This window comes from Rhinolophus sinicus, linkage group LG01, assembly GCF_036562045.2.
Source record: "Rhinolophus sinicus isolate RSC01 linkage group LG01, ASM3656204v1, whole genome shotgun sequence".
Lineage (NCBI taxonomy): Eukaryota > Metazoa > Chordata > Mammalia > Chiroptera > Rhinolophidae > Rhinolophus > Rhinolophus sinicus.
The window spans coordinates 58,750,822-58,766,369 of record NC_133751.1 but is presented as its reverse complement, the minus strand read 5'-3'; the positions used below and the strand labels follow the sequence as shown (position 1 = coordinate 58,766,369).

The 15,548-nt window shown below is 34.3% G+C and overlaps 1 protein-coding gene across 3 annotated transcripts in view; it reads right to left on the bottom strand.

The window, feature by feature from the left end:
• The window catches only part of LMLN (leishmanolysin like peptidase), a 71,665-nt gene that overhangs the window by 44,403 nt on the left and 11,714 nt on the right, over positions 1-15,548 (bottom strand). For all 3 annotated transcript variants that reach the window (XM_074330513.1, XM_019723665.2, XM_074330516.1), the window contains exons 2-7: positions 11,390-11,487; positions 10,681-10,711; positions 9,719-9,801; positions 9,099-9,216; positions 6,340-6,518; positions 1,870-1,975 (exon numbers count right to left, since the gene is read on the bottom strand). In XM_074330513.1, the coding sequence (XP_074186614.1) occupies positions 1,870-1,975; positions 6,340-6,518; positions 9,099-9,216; positions 9,719-9,801; positions 10,681-10,711; positions 11,390-11,487 (615 nt within the window). The remainder of the gene's footprint in view (positions 1-1,869; positions 1,976-6,339; positions 6,519-9,098; positions 9,217-9,718; positions 9,802-10,680; positions 10,712-11,389; positions 11,488-15,548) is intronic.

Genomic DNA, 15,548 nt, shown 5'->3' with positions numbered 1-15,548 from the left:
ATTCAGATTAGTCTTTTATTCCTATATTTCTTCTTCGTTTTTAATCTGAAGATACAAAGGACACTTAATGGCGTCAACTAACAAAATCTAAAGGCTTTAATATACAATTCACTGAAGTTATATAAAGCTTAAAATAGTATGATTTGCCTCATTCTCTATATTTTAAATGCACCTTTTTCCCACCCTATCAACCAGAAAATTTTTCTAAGCACTCATATCTCAGAAGCATTATCTATTAATAGTATTCAAAGTCCATGGATGACTGTAATTGATAGTTATGAACATATTTAACTTTACAAGGAGTACCTGTAGTTGTTAAACATTTAATTCTTACCATCCTCCAAGATGGTTTTTGAGATTTAAACTAATCCTTAAAATTTCTTAGGTTTTTACAATTTTTAGACTAATTCAAATATACAAAATAAAATTTAAATGTATCCTCTTTAAGAGGATTTAAGGTGTGAGTTTTCCCATATTTTCTTCAGATTTGTTTAAAGAAATAAAGCATTACAGAGTAAATACTGCTGAAGCCTCATTACTTAAACCCTTTCTGCTCCCTCTCTTCCCAGAGATAACCACGACCTTGAAGTCAATGTGTGTAACTCTGATACATGTTTTTATATTCAATGATGTCTCACTTTAATTTGAGATTACCTGACTGCTAAAGTGTGAATACAGTCTCATACATTTCTTGGCCAATTGGAATTTTTCTTTTCGAATTGTCTCTTCACAACCTCAGTTTATCTCATGTTTGGGACCTCTGCATTCATGTTCACTTATGAACTAGTCTTTAAATCTGTTGTTTTTCTATGGTTCTCTCATCAAGTATCTATAGATTTTAAAGCTTAAAGCTTAAAATATTACTTAGAATGATGCTTGTCTTTCACCAAATTTAGCATGTTCACCTTATTTTTTTTTAATAAAAGGAAAATAGATGATTCATTTTAGAATCTCCTTATGTGAAAGATATGTGTTGTCTGGTCACACCTTAGTTTCACTGAGTTATTTAATGTATTCACTGATTTAAAGACGGAGGAAGCGTGCATTTCAAGGTCATACAGGGTAGCTCACTGAATAAAACTAATAAATAACAGCCATTAATTTCATTACACCTTAATATGTACTGCATGGTGCTAAGCCATTTATATGTTTTGTCTTATTTAATCTTCAAGAAAAAAATATCCACTGTAGTATGCACTATGATCTTCATTTTACAGATGAAACAGGTTTATAAAGGCTAAGTAATGTACACAAGATCCCACAGATTTCTAGTGGTAGAGTTAAGAAGAATCACATCTAGATATGTGTGATCTATTCTCTCTCTTAATTTTACTGCCATCTACTTTCTAATACACGAATAGCATCAGGAGAACATTTCCTAGGGTCTTGGGCAACTTTGTTTAATTCTCTAGGCATATAGTAAAAGTTTAGTATTTTAGATAAATTATGGAAATGGAAGAAGTTCTGAATCAGCATATGTAAATTCAGAAAGCCTAAACAGACCAAGAAGACTTTTAGAAATGAGATCTCTGTGGAGAAAAGATCTATAATTAGTATATCAATTGTCATTTTGGAGGAAAGTGAATTTTTTCAAACTGCTAAGTTTTTTTCCTGAAGAAACATAATCATTTTCTCAAAACTTCTATTTGCCTAATGGATTTACTTGCTTAATTATTTTAGGTAGTATAATTCAACTTAGCTCCTATGCTAATCATTACAAATTTTCTATTGGCAGAGGCCTAATCAACTAGGTTTTATAGAACATGAATCTAAGAATCTAGATAATCTTAAAATTAAATATATACATTAAAATGAGAGCACAATAAACAGAAAATCAAGGCACGAAGAAGAGTTAACAGCAAAATTTACCAGGGCATGAATAATCTCATGTTTCACTGTGGAGAGCATCCCAATAAACTCCTGAGGCTGGGTAGAGATCATATTTGGACACAGGTTAGCATATCCTGCTATTGGCCTGTTAAAATAGACATTGAATTTTTTATTATATTCCAGAACAACATGTATTATGATATTTACTAACCTATACTTTTCTATCAAAGACTGCCCAAGTTCAAAAAAATCTTTGCTACTTATTAAATGTCATTTTGTACTACAACATCTAACTTTCACAATCTTTCACTTGAAGACGTATATATACCTCTGTGTTCCTATGGCATGGGTAATCAACCCCTGTTCCAACAAAAGAATATAGTCAGTTAATTATACTATAGTGTGAATTTTTAAAATATGTCAATATATATCCAAAAAAGGGATTAACTGAAAAACTCTAATTCTAGCACTTTTACCTGAGAAATCCGTATTTGGTGTCAGCATTTCACCATATTTACAAGCACAGAGACAGACAAGTAAGTAGAGAGGAAAACCAGATATATAATAGGACGATAAGCAAATCATTCAGGTTGCTGAAGTTGCTGAACCTTCTTATCTCCATCTTGCTGTGCCTTTTCTCCTGCCCCAACACTGCTTTCATTCATTCACATAAAGGTCTTCATTTTCCCATTACCTTCTTTTATATTCTGTTATGTTCTAGAATCTACAGAATTCTATATCTTCTTCTGCACCCAGAATCTGAGAGTCCAAGAGCTGACTGGGACCCAGAGTAATTCAGTCAGTTCCACCCTGCACCTAATCTGTCTTTCAAAAGCTATGGCAAACCGACGACGGTAGGAAACCCCGAGGTCCTTTCTCCCACCCCGACCTGAACATTTTACCACAGCAATACCACAGATCTCACTAAATTATAATCACCTATTTACACAGTAACATTTGCCTTATTTAAATAAAAAGCTTATACTTTCTTCACACTTGAAAACAACAGATTTACACTTAGAAAAAGTATGAATACAATTCACTTACGAAAACATTGCCAGTGACCTCTAATATATAAAACGGATGTCACTGTCAGGCTTAAAATTGATCATGGACTTCCTACAGCATTTATATTAAAACAGCTCTGTTTGCCTCTCCAATGCATTTCCTGAAGCTGTCGGTATCCACTCAAGTGGCTTCTAAAGCAACAGGTACGCATGGCTTCTTAACGTAAGCTCTTTTTCTACCTCTTTATTTGGCTGAAGCCTATCAATACTCAGGTTACAGATAAAATTTCACTTTTTTAAAGAGGACTTGTTTGCCCAGTTGATCTATGTTATGTTTCCCCCTTTTGTTCTTTTATGGTACAGCACCTTGTTTTTTTTCTACAAAGTATTTGTCACATTTTGAAACCACCTATTCATTTGTAAGTATATTTAACTAATATCTCTCTCCCTCTGTAGTTTTAAGTTCCATGAGGCAGGTACACGTATCTATTTTGTTCACCTCATCAGCCAGCAACATTAGGCACTCAAATATTCATGGAATAACCAGTTTTGTAGGAAAGTTTCGCTTCCTTCAAAAAAACACTTAGAGGGCCGGCCCGGTGGCTCAGGCGGTTAGAGCTCCGTGCTCCTAACTCCAAAGGCTGCTGGTTCAATTCCCACATGGGCCAGTGGGCTCTCAACCACAAGGTTGCCAGTTCAACTCCTCGAGTCCTGCAAGGGATGGTGGGCTCTGCCTCCTGCAACTAAGGTTGAACACAGCACCTTGAGCTGAGCTGCCTCCCGGATGGCTCAGTTGGTTGGAGCGCGGGCTCTCAACCACAAGGTTGCCAGTTCAGTTCCTCGACTCCCGCAAGGGATGGTGGGCAGCGCCCCCTGCAACTAAAATTGAACACGGCACCTTGAGCTGAGCTGCCGCTGAGCTCCCAGATGGCTCAGTTGGTTGAAGCGCGTCCTCTCAACCACAAGGTTGCCAGTTTAGTTCCTCGACTCCCGCAAGGGATGGTGGGCTGTGCCCCCTGCAACTAGCAACAGCAACTGGACCTGGAGCTGAGCTGCGCCCTCCACAACTAAGACTGAAAGGACAACAACTTGAAGCTTAACAGTACCCTCCACAACTGAGATTGAAAGGACAACGACTTGGAAAAAAAAGGCCTTGAAGTACACAGTGTTCCCCAATAAAGTCCTGTTCCCCTTCCCCAATTAAAAAAAAAAAAAAATCTTTAAAAAAACAAAAACAAAAACACTTAGAACCGAAGACATCAACATTCTCCTCAGAAGAAACCAAAATCTTTTCCCAGAAATGGGAAGACATATATGAGTAGCTTCATATTCACTGATATAAAGAACATTTATTCTTTTAGTTCCTCAGTGATATCAAATGTGAACCAAATGTTAAAAGAGCTTTAAACAAACAAAATAACAGTACAGGAAACTGAAATGTACCTCTGGGCTATGGGGTTCTCATTTGTGTGACGACTCATACACCGCTACATTCGCTCACCAAAAGGCAATTAGATACTTTAGGAACTTTCACTTTCACTTTCATTATCAGATGCTGAAAAGAGATGGACTAATCTAGACCCATCTCAACATGGGACTTTATATCCTTCTCTCCACGTCCCCAGGGAAGTTATTCTGTTCCTAATAAGATGTTCACCTTAACATGTCTTTCTATAAAAATGCAATAAAAGTTATATATATATATATATATATATATACACACACACACACACATTATCTATCTATCTATCTATCTATCTATCTATCTATCTATCTAGATAGATAGATAGATCTCCATCCAAACAATATAGAAATATATAAAGAAAAAAATGAAGATTTCTTGTTTTACAATCTACCCCCACTAAATTCCACTATTAGAGGTAACTGCTATCACCATTTGGGTTGCTTTATTTTTAGGGTGGCCTGTCATCCTGGTTTGCCCAGGACTGAGGGGTTTCCCAGGATATGAGACTTTCAATGCTAAAACAAGGGTAGTCCTGGGCAATTTGGGATAACTGGTAATACTAGTTATTTCTGACTTTTTCCTTAGCATATTCAAGTACATACATAGATTTTTAAAATAAATATGGATTCATATAATGTACACTGTTTTACAATGTTCTTTTTACACTCGACAGTATATTCAAAATGAGATTATGTGTGCATGCGTGCAATCCATATAGTTTAAGTTAAGATAAAGAACTATGATTTTATGATTTTGCAGCACTACTGTTACGAAGGTATATTTTCGAAGTCATCTACTTTAAGAAAGTATCTCATTTTATCAAGTAACTTATGCATTTACCACTTCAAATACCACATTTTCTTGATACCAAGACACCATTAACTATAAACTATCACAAATTTAATGACAGTTTATAGTCAGTGGTGTCTTGATATCAAGACACCATTATATATAAAAAGAATATATATATGTAATAGGGTATTCCTAGGAAGAAGGGAATACCCTATTACATATATATATATCCTTTTTATTAAACAATATTATATACATATCTGCAAAACATATAGCACTTTCTTCTTCAGTAATACACTCAATATTTGACTCTAAGCTTTTTCAACATTCAGAAGCTAAAGATTTTTGAGTCAATTTCATGGGTCAGCAATTACATAGTATCATGGTAACACTGTTTTTCGTAATTCATGATGCTGATTTTGACCTCACCATCTTCAGTACTGATAGCATAATTCTGAAGCACACACCAGTGTTTCCTTTGTATGACTACTTGGTTCAACAAATAATTTCATTATTTTCCTTAAATGAATTACATATCAATAGATGTGAAACAGCTCTTTAAAGTCAGCAAGTCTTTTGAAAGATAAATGAATGTTCAGGATCTCAGCAATGGTCCTTACATATACATGAATTGGTCATATTAACTCTCCCAGATTTAAGAATGTTACATACAATCTATTGAGATGCAGCATTTCTACTGCCTTTAATTGGTATGTCTGGAGTATGGCAGGCAATCTTCTGCATATTTAATAACTTTTCACTTCACGTTTGCTTCACCACCAGAAAAATCTTTTGTAAGTAAAAAAGAGGACTCTAAATTTTTAAGTGATAATTTAGCTAAGTGAAGGACCTGTCAAATGATATGACAATTAGATGAATAGTTATTTTTAACATCTTACAGTTTAGCACAGACATGCTAAAATTAAAGTTCAAATTGTTTCCTCAGAGGTATTCACTTCCAAAGAAAATTCTCTTGACACTACACCTTTTCTTTGGAGTTGGTACTGGCATTCCATATACGTAACAATACATAACCTGACTTCCCCCACTCCCTGCCCTACCCCCTCCAATCAGTGTGCCGTTTCTTACTACAGGAGGCAATCTGGCAAACGCAAACTTCTTGTACTCTAAACACTTATAATATACTTTGTTTTAAGAGTTCCCACATTAGGTCTTGGGAAGTAAGTCTCAGGGGAAAGTTTACCTGTCCATTTTTGCTTTGAGAAGTCTCAGGGGAAAGTTTACCTGTCCATTTTTGCTTCCTGCTGACAATAGGCTGCATAAGAGATTATGTTCTCATGGCTGCACCTCTCAGTGGCCAGACCACCAACATAAAGAACGAAGTCAGCATCCCGGACGCCCTCTTGATCTGGCACACCCACTGCTCCACAGAACCACTTACCCCCACGGCAGACCCTGCATTGCTGTACCCACGGAGGGCAACAGAAAATCAGACCAGAGACAAGGTTAGCTGTGGGAACTTTTAATTTATAGTGAATCCACACTCTAAATACATACAATTTAATTTTTATTTATTATCTCTCAACTTTTATCAAAATCCATACCTTCTGCTACTCACATCCTGTCTCTAATTTTAAATTAATTTTACTAAAATTTCTACTTTATGTAAAATGATCATAAATCTATAGTGGTACTTAAAACAATTACTATTTATAAAGGGCAGCCAACCAGTATGCAAAAAAGAAATACAAAAGGTTTTAAACCTCAAAACTAGGTGAAAGTTATAAGGAAGGGACTTCTTTATACATTTTTTTGCAACTTCCTATGAATCTGCAGTTAATTAAAAAGATAAACCTTTTTATTTAATATAAACATATTTCCTATTATAAATTTATTCATGTATCTTGTTAAAAATTCAAATACTGTGTTTCCCCAAAAATAAGACCTAGCCGGACCATCAGCTCTAATGTGCTTTTTGGAGCAAAAATTAACATAAGACCCGGTCTTATTTTAATATAACATAAGACCGGGTAATATAATATAAAATAATAATACAATATAATATAATATAACATAATATAATATAATACCGGGTCTTATTTTAATATAAGACCAGGTATAATATAATATAATAAATATAATATAACATAACATAATACTCCATCTTATTTTAATATAACACCAGGTATAATATAATATAATATAATATAATATAATATAATATAATATAATATAATATAGGTTTTTATATTAATTTTTGCTTCAAAAGACGCATTAGAGCCGATGGTATGGCTAGGTCTTATTTTTGGGGAATCACGGTAGTACAAAAGGATATAAGGTAAAAAGTTAAAGTCATCTTATAATATTACCCTTGTTTCTAGTTTTCTAAGCAAATCTTATTTAGCCTCTCTAATGCCTGTTTTTTAGAGAACTTCTATCAAAAATTTCCTAAATAACAGTAATCTCCAAATTATAAATTTAACAAATCAGTAAATTGTGATTTTTTTAAAGCATAAGTAATACTTACACAAAGGAAAATTAGAAATCCCCATTTCATTTTCTCTTGCTCCTCTAACACATGTATTTATAATTTTTAAATTCAATTACTTTAACCTATCAATAGTTGGTATTACTCAAAGTTGTGATTTTTAAGTATTCTTTCCCATGATAGATCATTCATTTATTTTTTAAAATCAGGATTCCCAAGAAGTAGGAAGCAGAATTTGGAAAATCCAAGAGAATTAAACACAAACAAAAATATCTTAGGAAAAAAGCAAAGAAGTGTATTTCTAAATGTCTAGGAAATATTTCTAATGTCTTAGGAAAAGAGATGAATATGTAATTAACAAGTTGTTTTAATTTTTAAATGTGTCCCTATAACCCTTTATACGCTTAAGAAATTTGAGAAAAAAAATGAAAGCTGAGTAAGTTAGTTGTATTAATGCCAATACATAGGCACCAAAAGCCTTTACTAAACTTCAAATACCTTAAAAGAAAAATCACAAAGTAAATTTCATCTAAACATATGCTTACTTTTGGTTACAAAGTCAGTGTTCAGTAATGAACTCATTTTCTATCCATAATGAGAGAACACAGTTCAATATAGAAAAATAACTATAGCAATAATCATATTTTCAAAGGTATATGTATAATAAATTGGTTTTCTAGTAGATACATTTAAAATTTTTATCTTTTTTCTGATATAATATATGCTTACTATGAAATATCAGAACATTATAAAAATACTCGTATCGGTGCATAATTTACCACAGAAAAGCCCCCCACAATCCAACTCTTAAAGAAACCATTAACATTTTGGTATGTGTCCAGATTTTTTAATGTGTGTATACCTCAGAATGTTTCATAGATTTTTATTATATGTGTGTATATACTTTTTAACAATAATTGTTATTTTTATTTCAGCTTTATTGAAAACTGAATAATTTTGACTATAATTTTTAAATAAAATAGGCTAACTACACACACTGATTGACAATTGCTTTTTCATTTAAGACCTGAAATATCTTTCCAGGTCAATATATAGAGATCTACTCATTCTTCAACAGCTGCATAGTATTCTATTACATGCTTATACCATAATTTAACTAATATAGGCATACGTATAGTTTTGCAAAGAGTATCCTTGAACATATATTACACAGAGTTATAAGTATTTTTATGGAATACATTTCTAGGTTGGGTCGAAGCCTAGACTTTTATATTTTAAGAGATAATATCAAATTGTCCTTCAAAAATACTGAGGTAAATACCTACTAAAAGATGTTCTGGAGGATAAAGTTCTAAGCTGAAATGATTCAGCAGCCCCAGAGACAAATTGAAAAAAGAAATTAAAAAGTAAAGAAAATATCATTAAATTCATTTAAAAATTAATGAAAGAATAAAATCAGCATACTGTGATTACTTTTGGTAGGATAATGGAGCTTTTGAATGTTAGTCTATAAATACTTTTTGGTGACACAGTTTCAAAACCTCCCCCGTTTGTCCTAAAGAATAAAAACATTGCTAAGAGCAGGCTGAATTACCTGGAGGTGTTCTTCAGGCACTATAATTGGGCCGCATTTTGTATGCTTGGCACATTCCCCAGTACAGTATCTATGGGGATCATTTTCCTTCCGTAGGTATTGGTTTGTTGCACATTGTCTTCAGTTAATTTGCACATCAAAGTTTAATTACAAAAAAAAAAAAAGAACGAAAGACTAGTTCACAGCAGTCAAAGACATTGTAAGAAACTAGTAGCTGCTATATTAGTTCATTAATAATTACTATTTTAGTTAGAAAAGTGGACTAAGAAAGAATTTTGGTTCCATGAGAAATCCTCTGATCTGGGTTTTCAAACCCCCAAATATTTCATAAAGCCAGTACTGTAGACAAATAAACGAGGGAGAAGGGGGAGGTGGGAAACAGGGGACAACTACACCCTAGGCAAAGATCCGGTAGGTCACCTCGTAATAGAAAATCAGGGAAAGAGGGATTACCCAGCAGGCGCTTTTATATTCTTTTAAAATAACTTGCACTTTGGTCTCTAAGAAAAGCATAATAAAATATTCTAGTAGAAATTTCCTAACTTGCCATACTGGTAGCAGAATGGAGAGGGCAGAGTACTAAGTGACTGAAGAACATGTCTGTGTTTAATGTGACATACCTGCTAAGTAAGATAGTGCCCGCAGGTCTACGGACCTGAAAAGTCTTCTCTAAATATGAAATAGCTTGTGGAAAAAGTTTGTTCTAAACAAAAGGTGAAAAAGAAAACCAGTCAAAATTACAGTCAAAGTATAAATTATACTTAAAACAAGTAAGCACAGGCGATTAATGACTTGAGGGGGGAAAAAGGGAAAAGCCTTATAATTTGGCAATACTGATACTAGTTAGTCAAACGTTGTGTGGCAAGGAGGAGGGGAGAGAATAAGTCTAGGAGCAAAGGAATTTCCTCATTTTCTTGTTGAGTTTAAGGAAAGAACACTATAGAGGGAAACTTCTTTTCCTACCTCTATTTAAATAGAATGTTAGAAAACATAAATCTCAACTATTAATCTAAATTACTTCAAATTTGAGACTGATTTCATTGATTCCAACTTTAAGGTAGTTTACGTTAAGAAAACTTATGTTTAGAAGATTTACTTTAACCTCCCTTATTTCTGTGGACCATGACAAATTGGCTTAACGCACGTGTGACTCAGTAATAGTTTAAAAAAACTGATGAGGTTAGCACTTCTATATACAACTTTGGCATGTCATACTATCAGGCCAATTAGTCTTCAGGACAATAAGCATTTCCACCAAGAGAATGGTGTTCTCAAAGTATTTAAAAAATCATCTTTTTTACCCTGTCCTCAGCATGCTCTGCTCTCCCAAAACTTAAGAGAACAAGAAAATGAGAAGATTAATTCAATATCAAATATGGACAAAGTTTTGGTGAGTGCATCACAAAGACACCTTTGGTAAAAATGATAAATACATTTGTCAATTCACTACCTACCAACACTTTTTATTCAGTAATTCACAAACCAGTCACGTACATATTTTTCTTTACTGAAGTAGAATGTACATACAATAAAATGCACCCATTTAAGTATCCAATTCAAGCCATGAATATTTATTACATACCTTTACAAGGTATCTTTTCTCAGGGAGCAACCTGAAAATGATGACATAAACATGAGAATTGCTGTGCTGGGGCAGAGCACTGTCTCATTTGTTCAGAATATAGCTGGCAGGAGCCCCAAGGAATGCTTTGTGGAAACATATAATATCAATCCCCTAAAATCTCAATTTACCTCAATGAGCATTTGAGAGTTTACTCTGTATCAAAGTACAACACTAGACATGGTCATGTTATCTCATTCATTTGGGAAGTTAAGGTTAAGAAAAGACATCAAGTACCCTCAATAGCTTTTCATAAAATACTATAGATTCATAATTTATCTGATTTTTGAACCCCTCTTATACTTAATAAAAAATTAGACCATATCATCTCTCTGGTTAATAATTTTGTAAATGTTCTTATTATTGTATATATTAGCACTTCCTCTTATTTTTCTTCCAAATACTTATTGACCAGGTGTCTTCCAGGTCTGTTATTGATCACATCCAAGTAGATCCACATGCGTTTTGTTCAAATTATTCATGATGTATAGATTTTAATTATATCCCATGGCCATGATCTTTCCATACTAAAAGAAGCATATTTAGCTTAATATCCTTTTGAAGGTGCACTGGCACCTACTTCCATCTATGGAACTTCAGGTAACAGATAAAAATATCTTTAATAGTTTGATTCTTAATAACGAAGATGACAAAATAATGAGGTACTTACTCTTCAATACTTTTATCATAGACAGTCTTGATTCTTAAATGTTCATCAACATCTCTCTTTATAACATGATTTGCCTTAAGATGGACCTTATTTATGACCTGAAAAAAAGGGATAGATTTGAAATTTAAAAATATGCATGGTACAGATTAGCCAATTGAGGTCCTAACTTTAAAGTAATAAACTAAACTTCAAGTGTAATACCCAGAAAAAAATAAACGAACTAATAAGTGGAGAGATAGTTCATGTTCATGGATAAGAAGACTAAATATTGTCAAGATGTTAGTTTCTCCCAACAGTTTCTCTTGATCTATAGATTAAATGTAATCCCAATCAAAATCCCAGCAAGTTATATTATATATACCAACTGATTCTAAAATTTATGTAGAGAGGCAAAAGACCCAGAATGGCCAACACAATACTGAAGAAGAACCAAGTTGGAGGACTGACACTACCTGACTACAAGATTTACTATAAAGCACAGTAATCAAGACACGGTGGTGCTGGCAAAAGAAGAGACAAATAGAACAATGGAACAGAATAGTTAGCCCAGAAATAGATTCATATAAATATAGTATTTTCTTTGACAAAGGAAACAAGGCAATACAATGGAGCAGATACTCTTCAGTAAATAGTGCTGAAACAATTGTACAGTTGCATGAAAGAAATTAATCTAGACACAGATCCAATATCCGTCAAAAAAATTAACTCAAAATAGATTATAGACCTAAATGTAAGATGCAAAACTATAAAACTCTTGACAGATACAATAGGAGAGAACCTAGATGACCTTGAATATAGCAATGACTTTTTAGTATTTATAGCACTAAAAAAGGGCATGATCCATGAATGAAATCATTAATAAGTTTGATTTTATTAAAATTAAAAACTTAATGTTCAGTGAAAGATAACATCAAGAGAAGAAGATAAGCCACAGACTGGGTGAAAATATTTGCAAAAGATACCTCTGATAAGGGACTATTACCCAAAATGTACAAAGAACTCTTAAAACTCAACAATGAGAAAATGAACAATCCAATTAAAAAATGGTGAAAGGGGCCAGCCCAGTGGCTCAGGCAGTTAGAGCTCCATGCTCCTAACTCCGAAGGCCGCCGGTTCGATTCCCACATGGGCCAGTGAGCTCTCAACCACAAGGTTGCCAGTTCAATTCCCCCAGTCCCGCAAGGGATGGTGGGTAGCGACCCCTGCAACTAAGATTGAACACGGCACCTTGAACTGAGCTGCCACTGAGCTCCCGGATGGCTCAATTGGTTGGAGCACATCCTTTCAACCACAAGGTTGCCGGTTTGACTCCCGCAAGGGATGGTGGGCTGCGCTCCCTGCAACTAGCAACGGCAACTGGACCTGGAGCTGAGCTGCGCCCTCCACAACTATGACTGAAAGGACAAAAACTTGACTTGGAAAAAAGTCCTGGAAGCACACACTGTTCCCCAATGAAGTCCTGTTCCCCTTCCCCAATAAAATCTTTAAATAAAAAAAGGTGAAAAACCTTAATAGACACCTCACCAAAGAAGATTAACAGATGACAAAAAAGTATATAAAAAGATGCTCCACATTAGTCATCAGGGAAATGCAAATTAATATGAGACAGCACTATACATATATTAGAATGGCCCAAATCTGCAACACAAGACAACACCAAAGGCTGCCAAGGATGTGGAACAACAGGAACTCTCACTCATTGCTGGTGGGGATACAAAATGGCATAGCCAGTTTGGGAGACAGTGTAGCAGTTTCTTACAAAACTAAACATACTCTTACCATGATAACCCAATAATTGTGCTCCTTGGTATTTACTCAAATGAGCTAAAAACATGTTCACACAAAAACCTGTACATGGATGTTTATAAAAGCTTTATTCATAATTGCTACACATTAGAGGCAGCTAAGACGTCCTTCAGTGTGTAAATAAACTGGTACATCTAGACAATGAAATATCATTCAGAGCTAAAAAGATGAGCTATCAAGCCATGAAAAGACATGAAAACTTAAATGTACATTATTAATTGAAAGAAACCACTCTGAAGGGGCTACATATGAGTACTGTAGATTCCAACTACATGACATTTTTAAAAAGTAAAACTATGGACACGGTAAAAAGAAAACACAGATCAGTGTTTACCAAGTGTTGGAAGATGGGGAAAGAGAGGAACAGGCAGAGTACAGAAGATTTTTAGGGCAGTGAAAATACCCTGGATGATACTATAATGATGGCTACGTGTCATTATACATTTGTCCAAACCCATAGATATCCAACACCAAGAGTGAACCCTAATGTAAACTACGGATTTTGGATAATTATGATAAGTAAATCAATGTAGGTTGATCTGAAATTGTAACACAAGTACCACTCTTGTTGGTGTGTTGAGAAAGGGGGAGTCTATGCATGTGAGGAGGAACAGTGTATTTGGGAAATCTCTATACGTTTTCATTTTTGTGGTGAACCTAAAACTACTCTTAAAAAATAGTCTTTAATTAAAAAATAAAAAAAGAGACCAGAAGACAATGGAACAAATAGTTAAAGCGCTAAAAGAAAGATGTTCAACACTGAGTCTATATTCAATAAAGTGACCCTTCAAAAATGAAGAGGAAATAAAAATATTTGAGATAAACAAAACTTGATAGAATTCATCACCAGTAGGCCTGCACTACAAGAAATGCTAAAGTAAGTTCTTCATGGTCATAGAAATGACACTAGAGGTAATTTGGATCTTGTCTCAGAAAGGTCAGACAGCGAGTGCAGAATAAATTGGACGGCTTATAAATAACAGACATTTATTTCTCACAGTTGTGGAGGTTGGGAAGTCTAAGATGAAGTCACCAGTGGATTCAGTGTCTAGTGAGAGCCCACTTGTTTCACACGGTCATATTCTCGCTGGGTCCTCTGGCAGAAGGGGCAAAGGAGCTCTCCAGGGACGCTTATTAATCCCTAATAACCTATCAAAGTCCCCGACCTACCAACCATCACATCGGGAGTTAGGATTTCAACTTAGGAAAATTGGGGGGGACACAAACATTCAGTCTATATCAGATCTGTAAGAAGGAATGAGGAAGACTGGAAATGGTAAATATGTAAGTAATTATAAAAGACTATTGTGCAGAAAAGAGTTAACACAGTGGTCCTAAGACTGCTATCTTTAAAAACGCCTGCCTGCAAGTTTGACCTTTCACTGATCTGGGAACTTGATATGGGGTAAACAGTTCCCTAACCTGATGTAAAACAAATAGTTAAATTGCAAACCCAAGTCCAATCATGTCAACAATCACATTAAATGTAAACATTAAGTGTAAATGGACTGAAATTTTCCATTAAAAAAAACAGATTGCCAGACTAGACAACAGAGCAAGATCCAACTATTTGCTATCTACAAGAAACCCATTTTAGCTATAAAGACAGAGAGAGGTTGCAAGCATAAGGATGGAAAAAGATATATCAAGCAAACATTAATTAAAAGAAAGTCAGAGTGGCTATTATTAGTTTTAGACAAAGCATATTTCAAAACAAGGAATATTACCAAGGATAAAGAAAGGGACAGTATATAATGCTAAACTGATCACCAAGAAAATTCAACAATTCACCAAGAAAACATAACAATCTAAAATGTGTAAACACCTAACAGCAGAGTTTTAAAATACATGAAGCCAAAACTGAAAGCAGAAATAGACAAATCCACAGTTATAGCCGGAGGCTTTAACACTCCTATTTCATAATTGATACAAGCAAACAGAAAATCCATAAGGATATTCAAGACATGAGCAGAACTGCAATTAAATTTGACCCGACAGGGTTTTTTTAATTAAAATTTATTGGGGTGACAAGGGTCAATAAAACTACATAGTTTCAAGTGTACAATTCTATAATACATCATCTATATACTCCATTATGTGTTCACCACCCAGAGTCAGCTAAACTGTTGTCCGTGTATATGAGTTTTTATTTCTTTGTCTTGTTCCTTTATTGCCTTCAGTTTTATATCCCACATATGATTGAAGTCATATGGTTCTCGACTTTTTCTGTCTGACTTATTTCACTTAGCATAATACTATCAGATCCATCCATGTTGTTGCAAATGGCAGTATTTCATCTTCTCTTATGGCTGAGTAGTATTCCATTGTGTATATATATCACAACTTCTTTACC